Genomic DNA, 25,329 nt, shown 5'->3' on the forward strand with positions numbered 1-25,329 from the left:
TTGGGCTTAGCTACCCAGCAGAGAAACACAATAATTGATTTCCCCTGTTAACCACAAAGTGCTGATTCCTGGCACAATGAAACTGAAACTGGATAATAGAGATGTGCAGAAGGAAACAATTTTCAGATAAAATAACATTATTCCTGGCAAAACAGGCACACGTCGTTGAGTTCTTATTGTGGTTGTTGGCAGAAAAAAGTGCTGAATCTTGGCAGGTAGAGCTTTTCCATGTTTCATTTCAAGCTGGGGATGTGGCAAAAGTTATGGTCTTATTTGGAAAACAAAACAAAACCAAAACAACTATCTACCCATGCTCTTTTCTTCTTAGAGACGGGGTCTCGCTTGATCACCCAGGCTGGAGAGCATTGATGTGATTATAGCTCACTGCAGCCTCCAACTCCTGGGCTCAAGTAATCCTCATGTCTCAGCCTCCAAAGTAGCTGGGACTACAGGTGTGCACCATCATACCTGGCTAATTTTTAAATTTTTTTGTAGAGAGAGGGTCTTTCTATGTTGCCCAGGCTGGCCTTAAACTTCTGACCTCAAGTGATCCTCCCTCCTTGGCCTCCCAAATTGTTGAGATTACAGGTGTGAGCCACCATATCTAGCTGTACTTATGTTTTTTTTTCTTTTCTGAAAAAGTTGGAAGAATTTTTTTAAAAAAATCTTTAGTTAATTGAGAAAAATAGAAGTCTCTGAGTGAGATGGTAGCTGCCTCTTCTACTCTGCAGAAAGAGTAAGCGTATAGCAATGGAATTGCTTGAAATTCCATGAACTTGTTTGTTCATGAATACACAGATAATTACATCTCTGCAGATTTCTATTTTGTATTTTCTATTAGTAACCCTGAGTGCTTAGTCATTCTATTTCCTATTTACATTCAGGAGACGTGTTTAAGTGTAAATGTTTGCAAATTATTGTTTAGTAGAGTAGGTACTTGTCGGTCTTGGAAGTAATGGCTCAGGTGGTGGTTCTGGCCCCAGATGGCAGCTGCCATGGGAGGCCTGGTGGTGGGCCGAGGGAAGGGGAGGGACACATGTACAATTCAACCTTTTATGTCTCTTGGATGTTTGCCACCATCCGCTTGGTCACAGAATTGATAAGCAAGAAGCCATATTCTATAGTATCATCCAGTGATGTGAGCAATTTATTATTGATTGATTTGTGTAGAGATGGGGTCTCCCTTTGTTGCCCAGGCTGAAGTGCAGTGGCACAACCATGGCTGTCTGCAGCCTCAACCTCCTGGGCTCAAGCAATCCTCCTGCCTCAGCCTTTTGAGAAGCTGGGACTACAGGCACATGCCACCGATGCTTTGTTAATTTTTGTATTTCTTTGTAGAGACAGGGTGTCACCATGTTGCCCAGGCTGCTCTTGAACTCCTGGCCTCAAGCAATCTTCCTGTCTCTGCCTCTCAAAGCACTAGGATTATAGGCACCAGCCACCATCCCCAGCCCCTGATGTGAGCGTTTTAGCATCAGGATGGTCCCCTGGATCCAAGCACACTGAGTAGATGGACAACTGATCTCCAGGGATTTCTACCCCACCTCCCAGGAGGAATCTCGATTGGGAAACTTTTGGTTTGGCAATCTGAGATACTGAGAATTTGACAGCTGTGTTAGTCTCTTCTCACACTACTGTAAAGAGCTGCCCAAGACTGGGTAATTTATAAAGGAAAGAGGTTTAATTGACTCACACTTCCACGTAGCTGGGGAGGCCTCAGGAAATTTACAATCATGGTGGAAGGGGAAGCAAACATGTCCTTCTTCACATGGTGGCAGGACAGAGAAGTGCAAAGCAAAGCATTAAAAGATAAAACCATCAGCTCTTGTAAGAACTCATCTCATGCACTATCATGAGAACAGAATGGGAGAAACATCCCCCATGATTCAGTTACCTTCACCTAGTCCCACTCTTAATATGTGGGAATTATGACAATTGCAGGTGAGATTTGGGTGGGGAAACAGAGCCAAATCATATCAACAGTCTAATGATTCTTGTTATGACAGTTTTTATTTTTTCAGAACTGTCTGGGTTAAGAGTCCTTTGTCCCATGGTTATTATATAAATCAGATTATCTTATTTACAGAATCAGGACAGCCACTAATCCATATGGTGACTTTTTATGAATTAGAAAAAGTTGTGGTTGTAGGCAGCCACAACCCAGATAAGGGTGCACAGAATGGAGCCCTCAGGCAGGGTGCAGCTTGCACAAGTGTCTTCAATGGCCTAGATAAAACCTAGACTTCTATTGTATGAAACTTTTCAAAGTCCAAAGCTCAAGTGATAACAGAATGCTGATATTAGAATGTTCGTGTGTTCATGGTAAGTGTTTTTAAGTAACAGTGACACAAATCACATGCTCAGTATTTTGAAATTCATATATTTTGAATATTTTCCATATTTTGAGTATTAACCCTCAAAGTTTAAAATTATTTCATGAAATTTTCTTTCAGCATTTCTTACCTATCACATGAAGGACTCCACTTTCAGTGCCTGGACTGGGCTGAATGATGTCAATTCAGAACACACGTTCCTTTGGACGGATGGACGAGGAGTTCATTACACAAACTGGGGGAAAGGTTACCCCGGTGGAAGAAGAAGCAGTCTTTCTTATGAAGATGTAAATATCAGATTCAGGTCACCTCTCTACACACCATCAGCTTGCATAGGGTTATCATCTTATTGATTACTCTTCCATGAAAGAATCTACCAGAATACTCCTTGGTCTGGTCCATGCTTGCAGATTTTACCTATTTCAGACTGAGCTGACTTGGGGGGAGGGAGTATATATTCAGTTAAAAAATCTTTAGCTTGGGGAAGTGGCGATAGTGAGGGGTCAGGAAACCCAGTTCCATTCTAAGCCTAACTTGCAGTCAAAAGAAACACTTCAACCTAGAGTTATCAACTTTCTTTGTGTCACCTTCCCCTTATCCCTTGCAGCTGCTGTAGTAGTTGGGGTGTAGGCCTGGAAGCTACTACTGCTTCTAAAGATCACATCATCATCATCCATCATCATCACCATCATGATCATGAGCTAATATTTGTAGACTGCTTATTATGTGCCAGATGCTTTTGTATGCCAACCTGGGAGACAGATTGCTACTTTATTTTACTACTTTTTTTCTTATATAATTGAACAACCAACTTATCAACATCAACACCATGTTAGGGATTGTAAAATGTGTGACGAAATGAAAGATTTTGTTTTTACCTTAAAAGTGTGTACACTTAAACTAGACCACAAGTCTTATATAAGAAGGAAGATAGGAAAGAAATGAACATGTCTAATGACAGGATCAGCTATAAAAACTGTAGCAGCTAAGAGGAAACAAACTCACTGTGGAAGGTGGTGACTTAATCAGGCGACACACATCTATGGTGTCCTATGTGCTGGACATTGTCTTTGTCCATGATGGAGGAAAGAAATATGAAAAAGAATCAGCTATGGGTCCTTCCTCCCTCCCTCCCTCCCTCCCTCTGCCTCTCCCTCTCCCTCTCCCTCTCTCTCTCTCTCTCTCTCTCTCTCTCTCTCTTTCTCTCTCTCTCTCTCTTTTTCCCTATCTCTCTTTCACTCTCTCAGTCTCTCACCCCGTTGCCCAGGCTGGAGTGCAGTGGCATGATCTCGGCTCACTGCAATCTCCACCTCCCAGGTTCAAAGATTCTCCTGCCTCAGCCTCCCAAGTAGCTGGGATTACAGGTGTCCCCCACCATGACTGACTAATTTTTGCATTTTTAGTAGAGTTGGGCCTTTACCATATTGGCCAGGGTGGTCTCCAACTCCTGACCTCAAGTGATCCACCTGCCTTGGCCTCCCAAAGTGCTGGGAATACAGGCATGAGCCACCACGCCCATCCAGGGTTTTGTTTCAAGAAATTTAAAACATAGTAATCAGGAGAACTTAGCAAAAGGATGAAAAGGCCATGTTAGATGGTCAAGGTGGGCAGTCTTCAAGCAAGAGATACATGATGTGTTTGGGCAAATGGAGTAAATGGCTTTGAATGTAGCAGGAGTTTTATGCAGAAAAAGAAGTCGGAGTAAGCTACAAAAGGTGGAAAGTAGAATTTAGAGAAATGTAGATGCCCTATGATAGAGTTTGGACTTTGTCAAATAAGCAAAAAAACAAACAAACAAAAAAAAAAACAAAAAAAAAATTGGAAAATGACCTGCTCAACATGGCATTTTTATGACCATTAATAATTTGGTAGCTATTTGCCAGGTGAATACATTTTGGTGATGGAGCCAGACAGCAGCCCGTAGGTTGCTCTGTCTGTGAAGTAGCCATTCTTTTGTTTCTTTACTTCTTGAATAAACTTGCTTTTACTACTCTAGATAAAAAATAACTGGTGATAGGTAAATAATTTTCTGTGGAGAAATTCTTTCATTTTCATGACACCGGTGAGGACTGAAGACTTACTGAAGAGGTGAAAGTAGAATGGAGTGAGACAGTATTTGCTTAGACAGATTTAATGGATGAGAGGTGAATTTCTTGTAAATCAAAAGCATTCATTATCATACACATTTTTGTTGTTTTTAGAACATAAAGAAAGACAGAAACAATAAAAACAAACCAACAAACAAAATCTGTAATCTCACCAATTCAGAAAAAAAACACTGCTAATTTTTTGTTGAATTTTTCTCCCAGACTTTTTCGCAGTGCATATAAACAGATAAAGTTTATATTTCACAAAAATGGAATCAAAATACACATAATGCTTTTTATTTTATTTTATTTTTTTGAGATGGAGTCTCGCACTGTCACCCGGCTGAAGTGCAATGACACGATCTCGGCTCACTGCAACCTCCACCTCCCGAGTTCACGTGATTCTCCTGAGTAGCTGGGATTACAGGAGCACACCACCACACCTGGCTAATTTTTTTTGTACTATTAGTAGAGACGGGGTTTCACTACATTGGCCAGACCGGTCTCCAGCTCCTGACCTCATGATCCACCCGCCTCGGCCTCCCAAAGTGCTGGGATTACAGGCATGAGCCACCGCTCCCGGCAATGGTTTTTTAAAAACAGTTTCAGGACTTTAAAATGGAGAAGATGAATATAGTTAGAAAAGGAGAATGGGAGAGAACTTTTAATATGTGTTTTGTGGTGGAAACATGCTTGGATTGTAACAGGTTTTCTGGATCAGAGACTCTGAGCCAGGATAATGGGGGATAAAAATAGTTAAGAAAGGAAATGGGGTGAGTGAAGAACTTTTGAAATGTAAGTTTCAGGTTGCCTGATAGTTGTATCACATGGGATGAAGACACTGCAGGTTGACAAGATGTCTGTGGCAGGAGTGTAGGCTGTGATTCTCTGTAGCTCAAGGGATGGGTTAAAGATGTGTTGACTTCACAGTGACACGTCTCTTATGTACTTTCATTCAGAAAAACTGCAGTCACCTTTTTTGGTTGTCTTTGTGTATCACTATTAGTGTATTATTATTGACTTAACATTTTCTTTAATTTCTAGGTATTTTGGAATTTTCCAACTGTTACTGATTTCTAGTTTAGTTCCATTGTGGTCTTAGAGAATATTTTATGTGTTTTCTGTTCTTTTAAATTTGTTAAGGCATGTTTTATGGCTCAGAATATGGTCTATCTTGGTGAATGTTTCATGTGATCTTGAGAAGAATATATATTCTACTGTTATTGGACGAAGTAGTTTACAGATGTCAATGAGATCTGTTTGATTGATGGTACTGTCCAGTTTAATTATGTTCTTACTGATTTTTTGCCTGCTGGATCTGTCTATTTTTGATAGAAGAGTATTGAGGTCTCCAATCCTAATCATGGATTTATCTATTTATCTTTGCAGTTCTATCAGTTCTCACTTTATGTATTCTGATGCTCTACTGTTGGCCACATACGCAATACACACTGTTATGTCTTCGTGGGGAATTGTCTGCTAGATCATTATGTAATGTTCCTCTTTACCTCTGGTAACTTTCCTTGCCCTACAGTCTACTCTGTCTGAAATTAATATAGCTGGTCCTGCTTCCTTTTGATTAGTGTTAGTATAGTGTATTTTTCTCCACTTTTAACTTATGTGTATCTTTATATTTAAAGTGAATTTCTTGTACCAATATGAGTCGCTATTAATTTGTGTATTTAGACCACTAATATTTAAAATGATTGTTGATATAGCTGGGTTAACACCTATCATATTTGTTATTGTTTTCTGTTTTTATTCTGTATTTCAGTTTTTTGTCTTCTACTCTTTCTTGCCTTCTCTGGTTTTACTTCAATATTTTGTATGATTTTATTTGTTCTCCACTCCTAGCATACCAATTATACTTTAAGAAAACTTTTTTCTTTTCTTTTTTATTTTTATTATAAATAAAGATGGGGTCTTTCTATGTTACCCAGGCTGGTCTTGAACTCTTGGGCTCAGGCAATCCTCCTACCTTGGCATCCCAAAGTACTGGGATTACAGCCACGAGCCACCATTCTTGGCCTGAAACAAAAACAAAAACAAACTTTCTTTAGTGGTTGCTCTTGAGTTTACAGTATACATTTACAACTAATTCGAGTCCTTTTTCAAATAGCATGTAAGAAAGCATCTCCTACTTCTTCCTCCTCTCCCATGTAACATTGCTATAATTTATTTCACTTATCTGTAAGCTATTATCACCAAATACATTATCACCAAATACATTGTTGTCCACTTTTTACATTAGAGTCCTTAGTATATTATTCATAGTTGTTTAACAACAACTATAGTTGTTTGAACAAACTGGTATCTGTTAGATGAATTCAGAATAAGGAAAATGAAAAATTCTGTATTTCTTTCATTTATTCCTTCTCTAGTGCTCATTTATTTATATAGACCTGAGTTTCTGACATATATAATTTTCCTTCTTTTTTCCTTTTAACATTTCTTTCAAGCTAAGTTTACAGGCAACAAATTTTCTCAATGTTTGTTTGTCTGAGAAAGTCTTTGTTTTCTTTTCACTTCTTAAGGATAATTTCACTGGAGACAGAATTCTAGGTTGGTGGGTTTTTTCTTTCAGCACTTTAAATATTACATTCCACTCTTCTTGCTTGCATGGTTTCTGAAAATTACATCCAATGTAATTACTATCCTTGCTTCTTTATGGATAAGAGTTTTTTTTCCCTCAGGCGTCTTTCAAGATTTTCTCTTCATCTTTGATTTTCTGCCATTTGAGTATTATGTGTCTAGATGTCGTATCTTAGTATTTATCCTGTCTGATGTTCTCTGAGCTTCCTGGATCTGTGATTTGCTGTCAGTCATTAATTTTGGGAAATTCTAAGTCATTATTGCTTCAAATAATACTTCTTCTGTTCCTTTCTCTCGTTTCCTGGGCCACACCCAGTGAGCCTATCGGAGATAGTCTTCATTTCTGTTAAGGTGTTTTTGATTTCTAGAATTTCCTTTTGATTTTTTCTTAGCATTTTCATCTCTCTGCCTATGTTAGCTACCCAGTGTTGCTTGTTATCCACTTTTTACATTAGAGTCCTTAGCATATTATTCATAGTTGTTTAAATTTTTTATAATTCCACTATCTTTGTCACATCCGAGTCTGCTTATTATGCTTGCTCTTCGCTTCAAACTGTGTGTGTTATGTTTAAAAAATCTTTTAGTGCGTCTTATATTTTTATGTTGAAAGCTGCGTATATATTATAGTGCAGGGGTCTGCAACCCACGAGCCGCAGATGGGTACCAATCCATGACCTGTTAGGAACTGAGCCTCACAGCGGGAAGTGAGCAGCAGGCGAGTGAGCAAAGCTTCATCTGTATTTACAGCCACTCCCCGTCACTCGCATCACTGCCTGAGTTCCGCCTCCTGTCAGATCAGCAGCGGCATTAGATTCTCACAGAAACGTGAACCCTATTGTGAACTGTGCATGCGCGGGATCTAGGTTGCGCACTCCATATGAGAATCTAATGCCTGATGATCTGTCACTGTCTCCCATCACCCCCAGATGGGACCAGATTGACCAGGGAAACAAGCTCAGGGCTCCCACTGATTCTACGTGATGGTGAGTTATATAATTATTTTATTACATGGTACAATGTAATAATAATAGCAATAAAGTGCACAATAAGCATAATGTGCTTGAATCATCTGGAAACCACCCTCCACCCCAGTCCGTGGAAAGTTTGTCTTCCATGAAACTGGTCCCTGGTGCCCAAAAGGTTGGGAACTGCTGATGTAGTGGATAAAGGGAACAGAGGTAAATAGACATTTAGTGTGAGGTTTTGTGTTTATTTAGCTACGAGTTAGGCTGTGTTTGCTGTTTGCTGTCGCTTTAGGTGTCAGAGGTTAAAATCTCTGGTGTCCTTGTTTCTGTCTCTCCTGTTGTCTTTGGGTTCTCCTAAAGACTTCTTAAATAATGTCAGAGAGGCACAGTTCTTCCGCTGTATCTGCCTGTTGTCATACGGGAGCCCCAAGGATATGGCTGTAAGATATTGGGGAGGGGAAGTATTTCGTAGTCCTAGGATGGGGACTCGAACTTTTAGGGAATCTGTGCTGTGACCTTCAAAAGTGCTTCTCAGTTTTGTTTTATTGTTTTTTCCTTTTGGGTGAGACAGGAAAGCTAGAGAGGCTGGAGTTGAGTATTTCTTTTCTCCTAGGTTAGTTTATGTGGTGAAACCACAGTCAGTTAAGCACGGGTAAAGTTGTCGCTCTTGAGTGCTGGTCTTATTAAGAACAGAATGAATGCTCTGTCGTATTTAAAAATGGCTCTTCTCCCACCTCTCCTGTTGGAAGCAAGTGGAGATTTTTCTCCAGTCTGCACTGTAAGAATCCGGTAGGGCTCCTGGAAGGAAAACTCACAAAACTCTGGAATCTCCCTAGGACTGCCTCCCCATGTACTCCTCTGCCAATAGTTTTTAATTTTCAAACTGGTCCACACTGAACCTCCAGCAATGTGTCAATGACATTTAGTATCTCCTGCCTCAATACTGGTTCCCGTTTTCTGCTCCTGGGCTTCTGCTCTGGTCAGTTCTGATTCCCTGTATCCATCAGTCTGTTTCTCCAATTTGGGGGGCAGCTGTTTGTCTTGTGACCTCCATTTTCCAATGCATTTAAAAGAAGTTGTTGATTTTCAGCTTTTCTAGCCTTTTTCTTGCATTGTGGATGGGAGTGACAACTTCCAAACTCCTTATATATCAAACTAGAAACTTAAAGTCCTCAACATTTTCTTTAAGTGTACTCCTTTTTTTTTTTTTTGCTTAAGTTTACTTTAAAAGAAAACTTCTTTTTAGGAGAAAGTGGAAAATTGATATAGTCACCATAAATAGAAGATAACTGGCCAGGTGCAGTGGCTCATGCCTGTAATCCCAGCACTTTGGGAGGCCGAGATGGGTAGTTCACGAGGTCAAGAGATCGAGACCATCCTGGCCAACATGGTGAAACCCCATCTCTACTAAAAGTACAAAAATTAGCTGGGCATGGCGGCACACACCTGTAGTCCCAGCTACTTGGGAGGCTGAGGCAGGAAAATTGCTTGAACCCAGGAGGCAGAGGTTGCAGTGAGCCAGGATTCCACCACTGCACTCCAGCCTGGCGAGAAAGCGAGACTCCATCTCAAAAACAAACAAACAAAAACAAACAAACAAAAAAAAATGAAGATAACTGTGAAAATAAACGTAGTGAAATTTGGGGGCTCCAGCAAAAAAGTAAAATGATTTGACTAGGTCTCTTGTCTTTATTTCTGACTTCCCTCAGCCCCTCTCTCCCTTCTTCCTTCCCTCCCTTCTTCCCTCCCTCCCTTCCCTCCCTTCCCTCTCTCCCTCCCTCCCTCCCTCCCTCCCTCTACCTTCCTTCCTTCCTTCCTTCCTTCCTTCCTTCCTTCCTTCCTTCCTTCCTTCCTTCCTTCCTTCCTTCCTTCCTTCCTTCCTTCCTTCCTTCCTTCCCAAGGTCTTGCTCTCTCAGCAAGGCTGGAGTGCAGTGGTATGGACATAGTTCACTGCAGCCTCAACCTCCCAGGCTCAAGTGATCCTCCCACCTCAGTCTCCTGAGTAGCTGAGACCACAGACATGCACCACCATGCCCAGCTAATTTTGTTTATTTTTTGTAGAGTTGAGGTCTCCCTATATTGCCCAGGCTGATCTCGAACTCCCAGGCTCACGCGATCTTCTCGCCTTGGCCTCTCAAAGTGCTGGGATTACAGTTGTGAGCCACTGCGCCTGGCCTTCTCTTACTTTACATGAGCAAAATACCATATTTCAAATTAAAGTTCAGATTGTATATTGAAATGGGGCAGGCAGCATGTGTTTCGCTCACCTCTACTCCAACAGGACCAGATATGAGGATTAGATGGAAATAATGGCATTTCAGGGAAAAAAAACCCAAAAAACAAAAATCTGAGATATATTTAGTACTTAAAGGAAAGAAGGATTTGGAATGGCAAACACATTCACAACCAAACAAATACAGTATTGTTCCAGTCCTGGCATACTCCCCTGTAAGATTATAAATAAGATGTGAAACTTTCTGGCTATACCAGTCACATACTATGAATCTGTAATAATACTTTTATAAATTTAGCAATGAAATATATAGATTGTGCTCATTTCCCTTTAAAAAGATGTTACCTACTTTTGCGTTTGGATACTGGTAGTGTGTATGGAGAAGATACTGCGTTCTCCTAGTTTCTTTGGTTTCTAAGTTTTGAAAGTGATTAATAAAAGGTCTGATAGCAAAATTTCTAAGGCCTGTCTCCAAAATTTATCCAAATCGGTTGGGTTTTCAATTCATATAGCGAGAGTTCAAATGCGGAGGATATGCATAGTAGGTACACTTGGGTAGAAAGTAATGATGGATTCAGCATATTTTAAATTAGGACAATCTTAAAATTTGGAAATCAGGGATAATGGAAGATTTTTTGCATATTAATGAATTGATTTCAATAGTCATTGATTCATGATTGTTTTCTTTTTCATTCTCCATAAATATACAGGCTGACTGTGTTGTTATTATTGGAGGTGCATCAAACGAAGCCGGAAAATGGATGGATGATACCTGTGACGGTAAACGAGGTTACATATGCCAGACACGATCTGGTAAGTTCTACCAAAACCTCACCTTCCTGAAGGAGCTGGGGTTTTTTTTCACTTTTTTTTCTTTTTGTTTTTTTTTGAGACAGAGTCTCGCTCTGTTGCCCAGGCTGAAGTACAGTGGCATGAACTCAGATCACTGCAACTTCCGCCTCCTGGGTTCAAGCAATTCTTCTGCTTTGTAGCTGGGATTACAGGCATGCACCACCATGCCTGGCTAATTTTTGTATTTTTTGTAGAGATGGGGTTTTCCATGTTGCCCAGGCTCGTCTTGATCTCCTGACCTCAGGTGATCTGCCTGCCTCGGCCTCCCAAAGTGCTGTTACAGGAGTAAGCCACTGTGCCCAACCTCACTTATTTTATTTTATTTTATTTTATTTTATTTTAAGTACCGGGATATATGTACGGAGCATGCAGGTTTGTTGTATAGGTGTACATGTGCCATGGTGGTTTGCCGCACCTATCAACCTATCACCTAGCCCCACATGCATTAGCTATTTGTCCTCATGAAGAGCTATGTTTTTAAATGTACTTTAAAATATATAATCATGGCTGGGCACTGTGACTCATGCCTGTAATCCCAGCACTTTTGAAGACTGAGGTGGGTGGATTGCTTGAGCCCCCGTGTTTGAGACCAGCCTGGGTAACCCAGTGAAATCCTATTTCTACAAAAAATACAAAAATTATTTTGTACTTCTACAAAATTATTTTCCTTTTCTAACTGGGACTATAGGTGTGGTGACTTGTGCCTGTAGTCCCAGCTACTTGGGAGGCTGAGGTGAGAGGATCACTTGAGCCAGAGAGGCTGAGACTACAGTGAACCATGATCATGCTACTCACTCCAGTCTGGGTGACAGAGTGAGACCCTGTCTCACAAAAATAAAATAAAAACAAAAACAAACAAATAAAATATATGATCATTCCCTTCCATAGCAACAGGTTTGATTGTTGCTTTAATCCATAGAAGCCTGTGACAGACAAAAAGGGTGATATTTTCTGTACTTAATTCAGGAATCTGCTTTCTTTCTTTTTTTTTTTTTTTAACCAGACAGTTTTGGGCAGACTAAACCTGTCACTAAAACTTTCTATTAGAAATTTGGGATATTTGCTTGCCTGTACCTTTTTAAAATGTCAGAATAGGAATACTTCCGTTTAATTCAGGTAATTTGAGAACTTTTGGCATAAAGCATCCTATATGCCTCATTATTTGTCCTGTATCTTGTGTGCCTTAAACATGTGGATATATGATCTGAGTTTCTTTTTTCATCTTAGAAAGCCAGAATATGGTTAAATGAAAATAACACAATATGCAGATATTTGCTGTCAATTAAGATGTTGTTTAAATACATTTTCGTTTCTAGAGAAACTAGAATAAAAATGCCTAGTTGACAGGGAAGGTGAGCCCCAAAACTGGGGCTTAGCCCGGAAGGGTTCTTGGCTTCACTCAGGAAGGAATTTAAGGGCGAGCTGGTGGTGTTGACAACTTTTATTAAAGAAACAGTGCACAGCAGCAGCAGACATACTGCTTCTTGTGGAGCAGAGCTTATGCCATAGACATTAAGTTCTGCACTCATATTTATACCCACTTTTAATTACATCCAAATTTTTGGAAAAGGAATGTTAACTTCTGAGGGCTGCCACAGCAGTGGTGGGTGTGCCTTATGGAGAGGTTTCAGCCAGTCTTCAATCTGGTCTGGAGCGAGTCCTGCCTCCTACCTCATAGCTACACAAAAGGGTCAGAAATTTAAAAATAGATTAGACAAGAGGGTTGAAGGTGGGGAGGGCTGCTGTCATCCTGAGTAGAGAGTTCTTAAAGGATGGGTTTGAGTTGGAAGGTCCTTATTCTCCCAGACCTAATGAATTTTTCTATACTATTTGGGAAATCAGGGAAGTAATGTCAACTCATGACAATAATTGAAAACCATCTAAGATATTTTCAGATGGTTGAGAAGTACTCCAGAAATCCTAACCTTTTCTTAATCCAAAAGCCATCCCAGTGCATGTCATTTTTCTCTCTATACTACACTCTATAGCACCAGAATCTTAGGTCACCAGTAATACCAAAGCATACCATCTTTGCCTCTGTTCTTTGGGCCAAGAGGGGACACTCCTTCCAGAAGTGAATGGTGATTCACACACTTATTTAAAAATCTTCTCTTTCTTTTCCTTATACACATACATGACAGAATATGTTGCCACAAATAAAAATTGCTTGCAAATTTTTAATGACTTAAGGAAAGATTCACAGTATTAAAGTGAAAAAAGGTAGCATATAAACTTTTATAAACTATAAATTATCACCAAGTGTGGTGGCTCATGCCTGTAATTCTAGCACTTTGAGAGGCTGAGGCAGGAGGGCTGCTTGAGGACGGGAGTTCAAGATCAGCCTGGGTAATAGAACAAGACCCTGACTCTAAAATAAAATAAAATGAAATGAAATGAAACATAGAAGTTGGCACTTCTGTAGTGCAGGACAAGGCCGATGGCAGGTCATGAGGCATAAAATGGGACACGTTGGAGAATTGGCCAGGATACACACTGGTAAGCCAGAATATCTAGATCCCTAGACCAGAGAAAAGAACCAGATTCAAATATTTTAGGTTTTGCAGGACATACAGTCTCTACTGCAAATACTCAACTCTGCTGTGGTCACAGATGGTCACAGGCAATACATAAACGAATGAATGTGGCCGTGTTCCAGTAAGACTTTATTTATGGACACAAATTTGAATTTCATGTAATATTTACACGTCATGAAATATTATTCTTCTTTGATTCGCCTCTATCCCCAACCATTTAAAAAACTTTTGTAGCTCATAGGATACAAAGACAGACAACACATCAGATTTCATCCTCTGGCTGTTATTTGCTGACTTCTAAGGCATCAGTTAAGACAGGCAGAAACAAGCTCTTTTGGGGGTCTTGACATGGAGTGGCTCAGAGTTCAGGGGGCACAATGCAGTGATTAGAAACACATGCTAGGAGCTTGAAGACAAAAGATCAGAAAGCTGAAGCGATTTGTCTTGTAGGGGCTCTAACCCCTAGGCCAGTTTGGATAAGATTATGGGAGGCTTTACCCCTAGGCGAAGGGCATAGAAAATCATCAAGAGTAAAGCTTGATCCTGAGATCAAGGTTAAACAAGCCAGGGATTTGTGTATGGCTTCATTCCTGAACCTAAACCCGTCACCCGAAGGTGCATTACTCAAAAGCGAAGTCAAACAGATACAAACTCATGGATCAAGTAGAAAAAATGAGGGAGGAAGAGAAAGACTTTTCTTGACCTTGACTTTTAACCTACATGGAAAAATAAAGATTAACAATGACGCAGTCATCTATGTTCTTTAATTTGTGGGATTAAACTACGACATTTCTTTCATCAAGATACTAGATTGGATTGAATTTGTCATATGTTTTGTTTGTTAGTTTAGAAACTTGATCATATATTTGCCTTAATATTCTAAATATAGTTTGGAATTAATTTAATTTGATCGGGGATACTGATGAAAAAATGTTTGTTTTCTAGTGTGAAATGGCTTATAAAATAGCTAATAACATTTATAGCTAATAATAAACATTCTAATAGCTAAATGTTTGAAGTTATGCTATTTTGCTTATTTTTTGATAGATGAGATCCACTTGTCATTACTGATAGGGCTCAATTACTGTTTATTGATAATGCTAATGAAAATAATGTTTTTATCTAGATCCTTCCTTGACTAATCCTCCAGCAACAATTCAAACAGATGGCTTTATTAAATATGGCAAAAGCAGCTATTCACTCATGAGACAAAAATTTCAATGGCATGAAGCAGAGATATACTGCAAGCTTCACAATTCCCTTATAGCTAGCATTCTGGATCCCTACAGTAATGCATTTGCGTGGCTGCAGATGGAAACATCTAATGAACGTGTGTGGATTGCCCTGAACAGTAACTTGGTAAGATGCTGGAAATATGTGCAACTTGACATGATCAGTAAATTATGGTTGAATATGATTCTCTTTCTGTTTGTTCTGTTGAATACTCGTCATGTGTAAGAGACTGTGCTAGGCCACGTGAATGATACTAACGTCAACAAGATCCAATCTTTCAGGGACGTGATGCCTTTAAGAATCTGGCAAGCTGGTGATGTGTGTCAGAAATCAAAGTAAGAATTATCTGACGAATGTTAACTCTCCTATTGCATTAGTCTATAAAAATTATATTCGAAATCTCAACAGTTTAATTTATTCACTTATTGCTTCCAAGGTTATGACTATAACTATGGCATGAGAATTAAGAAAGCAGGTTAGGGACATAGTTGCCAGTGATGGGGACACTTTTTATTTTTTGTGGCAAGACATTCTAGACTTGTTGTAGGTTCTGAGGTTGTGGAGCTCCCATCCATTTGTGAGAAATATTTCATTGCAGTCCGTTCCTTGTATTCCATAATAGACAAAGTTTGGACAAAACTAGGGATGAAGCACAAAATTAAGAATGCTGACAGAGTTGCCAAATTATTCCTAAAAGGAGTTGTCTCTGATGCCTGGTCATCCATCTATCCTCCCTCTATTCATCCTTCTAGCTAGCCAACCAGCAAGCTTCCTAGTAGAAGTAGATATGACGGTCAGCAATTAAGATATAAGACGTATCAAAGAGAGGCATATAGAAAGTGTCATGAGAAGAGAGAAAAGGAACCAGTTGGGCTAGTGGGGAGGACCAAGAAGGTTCGTCAGAAAAAGTCAAAGTTTATAGATACAGTCTAGGATGGTAGAACATAAGGAAGGAATATCAAGAAGGGGAAAAAAAATAGGAGATAAACTGGAGAGTAGATGAGTGTCAGATGTTATAGAGCTTCCAAGGCCATGATGCAGAGAGAGAAATTTGCAATTTATACAATGAGTATCTCCTAAGTAGGGAAGTGTATATTTAAAAGTAAGTAGTTCCAGAATGATTTCTGTGATTAAACTTAGGCAAGACATTTTTATGTCCCTGTTGACTAAGTTTTTATAATTAAGTCATTTGATAAGTCATTTGTTTTCTTCTCACAGACATGTTCACAATTCTCTTATGAGTTTAAAGTGAGCTTTTATTTTTTGAAAGCTTAGTTTTTCATTATAGCAATATTTATCACTACAACAGTATTACCTTCCTTATGTCTATAGAGTTAATGATTATACAAGCATTATTTGATTAAACATGGTATAATACTACAAAATTCTAATTTGAGATAACACATACTTCTAATTTTTGTCACTGGATTTTTGGCAATTGGCTTGGTAAATTAAATAATGCAGTCAAAAGGGTGATAATTGCTTGAATCTTTGAAAAATTCAGCTACCTCTGATTAATGTTATCTATCATCTATTCTTAGAAAATACCTGTAAAATCTCTATTAGACTATTAAAAGGATATTATTGATAAATAATATGTTTGATGTTTATCAATATTTTGTATGTGATCATAAATTTGTTTCACTAAATTTAATAAGAAATGGACTGTGCAGGCTGGGCACAGTGGCTCACGCCTGTAATCCCAGCACTTTGGGAGGCCGAGGCAGGCGGATCCCCTGAGTTCAGGAGTTCGAGACCAGCCTGGCCAACATGGTGAAAACCCGTCTCTACTAAAAAATACAAAAATTAGCCAGGTTTAGTGGCAGACCCCTTAATCCCAGCTACTTGGGAGGCAGAGGCAGGAGAATCATTTGAAACCGGGAGGTGGAGGTTGCAGTGAGCCTAGATCGAGCCATTGCACTCAAGCCTGGGGGACAAGAGTGAGACTTCTCTGAAAAAAAATTTAAAAAAAGGAGAAGAAAGAAAGAAGAAAGGAAGGAAGAAAAAGACAGACAGAAAGAAAGAGAGTGTGCAAGTAGACTAAAACGATTGACTTTTTACATCATATATATATGATGTCATATAGCTGAAAGACCACCTCACTAGAATATAGCTGAAAGACCATCTCACTAGAATATAGCTGAAAGACTGCCTCACTAGACATCAAGAGACCAAGGCTTCTCTCTTCCATACCCACATGACCTTAGCTAAGCCATTTACCATTGGTGCTGTTTCAACAGCAGAATAACGAGAAGATATGAAGAGATTAGTATTTCTCTCAGGGGACCATGAATTTAATGAAAATTACTTAATTTTTATTATAATTTCAGTAATCATATAAGAACTATCTTATTCGTTGTGAAGATAAAACTTTTCTTTTGCCCTGAAAACCTGCAAACAAAGAGAGTTTCATGGAATAAGAGATATATTTTTTTTTGTCAGTATTTTTTGAAATTACTTCCAAGGATGTATTCCTGGGGATCTCTAAGAAATAACTGTTTCTAAGAAACGCTGCATTTACTGAATTTGAGTGGACAGAAATGATTTATAGTGTTCTTTTTATTCTCAAATGTTCCAGGTTCTATGTCAAATCACAGTCTTAAATATACTTTGTATTCTTGGATTGGTTCTTTTAGTGTTTTCTAAGTGAAGCAAGGCTGCGTGTTCATGCTTGTTTTTGTTGTTGCAGACTGATAGTCAGTACACCTGGACTGATAAGTGGAGGGTGAGGTACACTAACTGGGCTGCTGATGAGCCTAAATTGAAATCAGCATGTGCTTATCTGGATCTCGATGGCTACTGGAAGACAGCATATTGCAATGAAAGTTTTTACTTTCTCTGCAAAAGATCAGATGGTAATTGAATATGTAAAAACAATCAGGGGATCTGAAATTTTCTGAATAAGCTACTACTTACCACTGTTGATATTATTAAACAGTAATGTATCTTGGATAGCTAAGAATAATATAAAACATACTGCCTCACTTAACAAAAGACTATCTTTATAAACCAATATACGTAGATCAAAATAATGGAGATAAACATTTCCCCAGGAAATTTTGCTTACATTTGATATTGACAACACATCTATATCAAAGAAATTTTACCAGAATACATGTAGATTCATTACAGTCAATGATGGACACCATACTAGAATTCTAAATATAGCATTTAGTTATATCCCAGGTGCTACTAATAGCTAAGAAAGGGTTATAGGGATTAGGATCCCAGAAAAGGAAAACAGGGACTTAAAAAAGGGAAGTCACTTTACAAATTACTTTGTGGTGACTTTTAAAACATTTATCTTTGTAGGTATCTATGGATGTGTTGTCTTAACGATGAGTGTAATTGACTGCCACTATACCGTAGCACATTCTATTGAAATATATTCAAAGTGGAAAAATTGATAAAAAGAAACCCAGTAATAAATATGGTGATCCGAATGATAATCATTGGAAGATTTTTTAAAAAATAATGATCAATGATCAGTTGTTGTAGCTGCTAATATATGATGCTACATACTACAGGAACTTCAGGTTTTGCTTTGTTTAAAATGTGTTTTTATTAACAGAAATCCCTGCTACTGAACCCCCACAACTGCCTGGCAGATGTCCGGAGTCAGATCACACGGCCTGGATTCCTTTCCATGGTCACTGTTACTATATTGAGTCCTCATATACAAGAAACTGGGGCCAAGCTTCTCTGGAATGTCTTCGAATGGGTGAGTGCCACATTTCCTGAAGGAAAACGCTGTAACCATCTATTCTGGGCTCCATTGACACTATACATGAAATATACGAAGAATGTAAAAATACCTGTTTATACTTTTAATGATGTATTTTATAACAGAATGGCCAATATCATGCTTCCCAAATGTGATCTCTAAGTTTGTAGCCTCAAATTTTAAAGAATTTAGAGAATTCAGGTAGAAAACAGCATGTTCTAAATGGTTTCTTCCTTTCAGACTTCATGTTCTAAATTGTTAGGATTCTCATTCTCAGTTATTCCAAGCGTTGTACTCACCTCTTATCACTGATAAGCTGAAGTTTTACGAGTGCCCAGGAACCATTTTGTTTTACCATTAATAGAAAAGTATTTCTATTTAGTTATTGTTTTGTGAAGACAAATAAAACAAAACTCAAATAGACACTACAAAGATGAATGATTTTTCCCCCGAAGTAAAAAATGTCAAATAAAGTTTATTTTTAGGGTACATTTAAAAGTCAGTTAAATCCCATTAAATATTTTACTGAATTATTTTTACTTCATGTTTTTAATGCCCTCACTCAAGAGTTCTTCATCCAACAGTGATATGCACAGGTTATAGCCTCATATCCTCCAGGTTCTTTCGAAAGTCAACATTTCTCATGATGCCACCTGATGCCATCTTTGAACTTTTGTAATTAAAAAAATGTTTTTCTTCATATCGCTAAGTATTTTTTTGAAAAAAAAAAGTAGGAACTTTGTTTTCCATTTTAGGTGACTCTTTTCTGGTAAATAAAATGAATGCTTCTCATTCTCATTCTCAAAATGTGAGTCACAAATATTTTGAAATGGCTAATGTTTATGAAATATATTTAATAATGGATTATGTAATCATGCAGTGAAAACAAGGCGACAATTCAGAACTCAGTAATATGGGATATAGGCATATGGTTAGGTGCGGACCCTCGAGGTTCAGAAAGCCTGGGTCATAGCATGAGCTTCCCTCTGCTAGTGCTAGGATCTTGGCAGATTACTCATCCTCTGTGCTTTAGTTTCCTTATCTATAAAATGGGGCAAAGATTTAACGAAGTGATTGTAAAAATTTAATGGGTTAATGCTCGTAAAGTCCAAAGCAAAATGTTCGGCATGAAACGCTTAAAAGATATTAGTTATTATTAAAAAGCTAGAGATTTTTACTCTAAAATTTAATGTTCACAATGTAATGTGGGTTGTCACCTCCATAGCCATCTAACTGGTCTTCCTGTTTTATCTCCTTGCTTTGACTGGTCCTGTACACAACAGCTGGATTCTAATAATAGCTAATATAGGACCATTCTTAAGTGGAGAATCTAACTGTTATGTATAGGACCAATCAAAGCAAGACGATGGGTTATTGCATCATTCAGCTGCCTGAAAAAAAACTAAGTGTTCTTTATCACCACATTGCCCTTAATACCAACCTCCAGCCTTCTGTAATGCGACCTAACTCATGTCTTTTTTTTTTTTGGGGGGGGGGTGGGGCCGATGGACCAGATTGGTGCCACACTCCAGTCAAACCAAGTTCTCTCTGTTCCTGATGCTTCCCTTCCTCTTTGTCTTTCCTCTTATCACCTCTTTTTCCTGGAATTATTTTCTATCCTTTTTACTTGAAATCCTGTTCTTCTCTCTACTGAAATTCTGTTTCCTCTATCCTCCCTTTTAGCTGCTTCACCAAGAATGAATATTGACATGTCCATAGCATATGACACTTAATTCCCCTTCTATAATATTTCTTTGTACTCTTATTACTGGCCACTGAACCATAACTTTTGTAAGACATATTCTACATCCTACTAATCTTTGAATATCCTGCAGGAACTAGTTCAGTGCTTGTACTCAAATGATGCTAATGATGCTTAAAAACATATTTCAGAATGAAAACTAAAATTCTGAGAAGACAAACATCTGCCCTTTGAAATTCTTCCCCTTACGTGCAGATTTAGACTGATTTTTGTTGCTCTTAATAGCAGTGCTGTTTACAAAAATATTTTCAGCTACTTAAATGTGCAGCTATTGCATTTATCCTTTTATGCTTTCCAGGTTCCTCTCTGGTTTCCATTGAAAGTGCTGCAGAATCCAGTTTTCTGTCATATCGGGTTGAGCCACTTAAAAGTAAAACCAATTTTTGGATAGGATTGTTCAGAAATGTTGAAGGTAATGTTTGCAGCATGCTTATTTAATCACAAATATTGTAAAATGTTGTATGTAAAACAAGATTTCGTTTCCAAAATGTGTTGCCTTAAAAATGATTAATTCATGAAGAATTTGAAAATTCAAACTCATATTTTTATTTAAGAACTGAAACTTAAAATGACTTTCATATCATGCTATCCTCAAAGTTGCTAATTAAAAAATGTCTTTTGTAGCTGAGATAGTTTCAGAAGCTTTGAAAAGCATTTTCTATGTTTTCATGGGGCCAGGAAAAAAATGCTAAGGAAAGGATAAGTATAAATATTTGTACTAATTAGAAATACATTTTTAACTAAAGCTATATAGTAAACCTATTCTTTTTGGTTTCCTTCCCTGTAATAATTAGTCATTATAGTCTCGCCTGTTAAGTCTGGTTATAAATGACTGTTGATTCTAGTATAAAAGAATATGCTTAGAAATTTGCATAAATTGGCTGAACTTATTTTAAGACGGGTTATATTTAACTTTTGTCTTTATTCGTTTTATCTGATGATCAGGAATGTGGCTGTGGATAAATAATAGTCCAGTCTCCTTTGTCAACTGGAACACAGGAGATCCCTCCGGTGAACGGAACGATTGTGTAGCTTTACATGCGTCTTCTGGGTTTTGGAGTAATATTCACTGTTCTTCCTACAAAGGATATATTTGTAAAAGACCAAAAAGTAAGTAAGAAGTTCATTGCATGGTGCAAATGACTGCCATTTCTTTCAAATGGTAAGATATCAGGTATGGAATCATAATGCGATTATGAGGCCATTGCAAGCTCTCTCTTTTCATCCGTGAAAAATCCATTCTGCCATTGCAGTTCATTACTGTTTGCAGCTCTGCGTGATTGAGAGACACTCTCTGTCTGCTTAACTGTTGTAATGATTTTTGCTTATCAATGCATTTGTAATGGGATATCTGAAGGATTTGCCAAGCTGAAAACAGTCAGGAGAGCTCATCTGCAAAGCCTTACTGCTTGAGGGAAAAGGTGGTAAAGCCAGTACCAGCCCAAACCAGAGGAGACCAAGGTTCTGGAGAGGGATCAGAATTGATTGTGGAATGAGTCATGTCAGACTAATTCAGTCTCCTTTTAAGATGGAAAGCGAGACCGTGAAAGGAACGGGACCGGGGAATTGATAGTGTTGAGTGCTCACAAGGTGCCTCTATCTGGAATTTAAAATTATTTCGTTGCCATGCCATGTCGCATAATATCCCTCCCAATAAATTACTGATTAGATAGTAGAGTTTTTTTTTGTTTGTTTGTTTGTTTGTTTTTTGAGACAGAGTCTTGCTCTGTCGCCAGGCTGGAGGGCCTTGGTGCGATCTCAGCTCACTGCAACCTCTGCCTCCTGGGTTCAAGTGATTCTCCTGCCTCAGCCTCCCGAGTAGCTGGGATTACAGGAGCACACTACCATGCCCAGCTAATTTTTGTATTTTTAGTAGAGATGGGGTAGAGTTTACCATTTTAAAATTTGGCAGGTCTTTAACCTTCTCTAACTGTTCTAAGACACACCACACCCTCTGGTGCAATGTTGGAGTTGTTTTGTTTTTGTTTTTGTTTTTTTGTTTGTTTGTTTTTTGTTTTTGTTTTTGAGACAGAGTCTCGCCCTGTTGCCCACTCTGGAGTGCAGTGGCACAATCTCTGCTCACTGCAGCCTCCACCTCCTGGGTTCAAGCAATTCTCCTGCCTGAGCCTCCCAAGTAGCTGGGATTACAGGTGCACGCCACCACGCCCAGCTAAGTTTTGTATTTTTAATAGAGACGGGGTTTCACTATGTTGGCCAGGCTGGTCTCAAACTCCTGACCTCAGGTGATCCGCCCTCCTCGGCTTCCCAAAGTGCTGGGATTACAGGCATGAGCCACCGCTCCAGACCTGGAGTCTTATTTTACTTTTCATTCAAATGCTTTGTAACATCTTAGGCTTCAGCGGGCTAATTTCAAAACCCCTAGCCTTGAATATTTTAATTATGGGTAGATTGGTAGATTTTAAGGGTGAGTATCATTGGCTCAAATGCAACTTGGAGAATCACATTTCCAGATCTTCTAATATACTCAAACTCACCATACAGCCATAGGAGACTGCTATAGGTTAGACAGACAGAGAGATAGATAGATGATTGATAGGTAGACACATAGATAAAGATACAGATTTTTTTCTACCTGTATTTTTATATCTATCATATCAGAATATCATATATCATGTCAAGCACAGATCACATGTGGAGGATTCCATGTATTTGTGAGCCAATAATATTTGCTATCTACCTGCAATTATTCTGGGTTTTTATAAATATTTATTTATTTTTTTATACACAGTTATTGATGCTAAACCTACTCATGAATTACTTACAACAAAAGGTAAGGCCACTGCAAAATTTCAAGTTCTGTATTAGTAATACATTTGGACTGTTTGTTTTGAAAGGCATAATAGTAATCCCTTCCAATTCCCCCGCTCTCTCAGTAGAATTTGCCTTGAACCCATGGAAGAAATTTCTCTTAAAAATCTCTGTGGGTTTTTTTTCTTTTATTAGAATTTTTTTGTTTTAATTTTTATAGACTACTTGAATTAGGTAACTGATCCCATTTCACTCATTTTATTGACTGCTTAAAAAAAACTGAAAGTGAGATTTATGGCTTTCCTGTAACCTCCTTATTAACGTCATGAGTGCTATTTGTTTACTAATTACATCCATGAGTTCAAGTTTTCAGTATTCTTATTTTCTTTTTCTCTTCATTTTTCATTTTCTTTTAATATCATTACTAATCTATTTATCTTCTTATACCATATATTTAACAGCCTTAAATTATTTTGAAATAAGGTATATATATTTTAATATATTGATGAGCTAGCACACTGCTACATAGACAGATGGATTATTCTTGCAACTGAATAATCATCTTACTATTCTGAATAATCCTCTATACCAAAGGGACTCTTGTTTTCACGTCTTTCGTTTCTGTTTGACAAATGTCACTTGAAAGAATATTTATGCCTTTTAGTTTTTCAACAAGCAAAGTTCTGCATAGCATTCAACCCTCTGCTTCCCTCCACCTTTTCCGCAATGATTTTATTTATTTATAGCTGACACAAGGAAGATGGACCCTTCCAAACCGTCTTCCAGTGTGGCTGGAGTAGTCATCATTGTGATCCTCCTGATTTTAACGGGTGCTGGCCTTGCTGCCTATTTCTTTTATAAGAAAAGACGTGTGCACCTACCTCAAGAGGGCGCCTTTGAAAACACTCTGTATTTCAATAGTCAGTCAAGCCCAGGAACTAGTGATATGAAAGATCTCGTGGGCAACATTGAACAGAATGAACACGCAGTCATCTAGTACCTCAATGCGATTCTGAGATATTGGAATGTCATAAAATTGTAACTGAAATTAAAAATTTTTAGTTCGATGTGATTGTTTTCTTTAAAATGAGTACTGAATTGTACTGTTCTGTCCTTTTTTTCTTTGCCTAATTGAAGAAATAATTGCTTGTTTTCTAGCCTGGCAAGATATTCTCATAAAAGAGGGATAATAATGCTGATTACTACCTTTTAAAATATCTTAGATAAACGCACAGCACCACAGTACCAACATCTAGGCACTAGTGATGTGTAGCTGATGTCAGCTTCATGTGGATTTTAAGCACTCTAGAAATGATGAGGCTTCTTGGCATATTTTAAGGAGCTCTGAAAATGTGTTACCTATTCAATTGTTACTCGGCAAGTAGAAGACCATTTGAAAAATCAGGTACAAATATCCTCAGGTGGCATAAAAATGTAGTCAGTTTTCTCTTTTACCAGTTTTTATTTCTACTCCAATTATTTAGAACTTTATTTGTACATGTGCAGAAGAATAAGGCAGCTGAGAATCTTGTTTCCCCCAAGAGAGTTTTACAGGCTGAGTATTGCAAATGTGTTCTTTGTCCTGTTATATGTATATCAGGAATACAAGGATGTGAAATAAAAATGTAAATTTGCATAACTGGATGTACTTAGATAATGTGAAATAAACATTAAAGACAAGGTCTATTTTTAATAGATTTGCATTTTGGTGATCTTAGTATAAATTTGCTTTTAAATGAGATGTATTTATCCACTCACTTTACACTTTAACTTGACGCTTATGATATTACTTGTAGAGAAATTCTTTAAATGAAACTCATGAACTATTTTGAAAAGGAGTGTTGCTAAAATGCTGTGTGTAAAATGAATTTTTTACCATAATGATTTTGCCAGATCTTCCCCATAACATGGACTCAATCAGAATTCAACGATCAAAGCCACTAATACTATTGCAAATCAGAATTCAGAATATCCTTTTCTCCCTTTAATGATTTCTTTTCACTTAACAATTTTGCCTTAAAGTTTGAGGTGTATTGTGAAATATTTGTGAGGTTTTACATCTGTATTAGTCAATTTTCATACTGCTGATAAAGACATACCCAAGACTGGGTTAATTTATAAAAAAAGAGGTTTAATGGACTCACAGTTCCACGGGGCTGGAGAGGCCTCATAATCATGGTGGAAGGCAAAAGGCACATCTTACATGGTGGCAGACAAGAGAGAAAAATGAGAGCCAAGCAAAAGG

At 38.1% G+C, this 25,329-nt stretch overlaps 1 protein-coding gene across 1 annotated transcript in view; it reads left to right on the forward strand.

Moving 5' to 3' along the window:
* Window positions 1-24,787, forward strand: part of MRC1 (mannose receptor C-type 1) — a 97,830-nt gene extending 73,043 nt beyond the window's left edge. The window contains 9 exon segments of the mRNA NM_001193925.3: window positions 2,454-2,620; window positions 10,921-11,023; window positions 14,723-14,955; window positions 17,519-17,684; window positions 18,401-18,550; window positions 20,614-20,727; window positions 21,261-21,425; window positions 23,065-23,106; window positions 23,831-24,787. Of these exon segments, the coding sequence (NP_001180854.2) occupies window positions 2,454-2,620; window positions 10,921-11,023; window positions 14,723-14,955; window positions 17,519-17,684; window positions 18,401-18,550; window positions 20,614-20,727; window positions 21,261-21,425; window positions 23,065-23,106; window positions 23,831-24,081 (1,391 nt within the window). The 3' untranslated portion in view covers window positions 24,082-24,787.
* The last annotated feature ends 542 nt before the right edge of the window (window positions 24,788-25,329 follow it).

This window comes from Macaca mulatta, chromosome 9 (genome assembly GCF_049350105.2).
Source record: "Macaca mulatta isolate MMU2019108-1 chromosome 9, T2T-MMU8v2.0, whole genome shotgun sequence".
Taxonomy (NCBI): Eukaryota; Metazoa; Chordata; class Mammalia; order Primates; family Cercopithecidae; genus Macaca; species Macaca mulatta.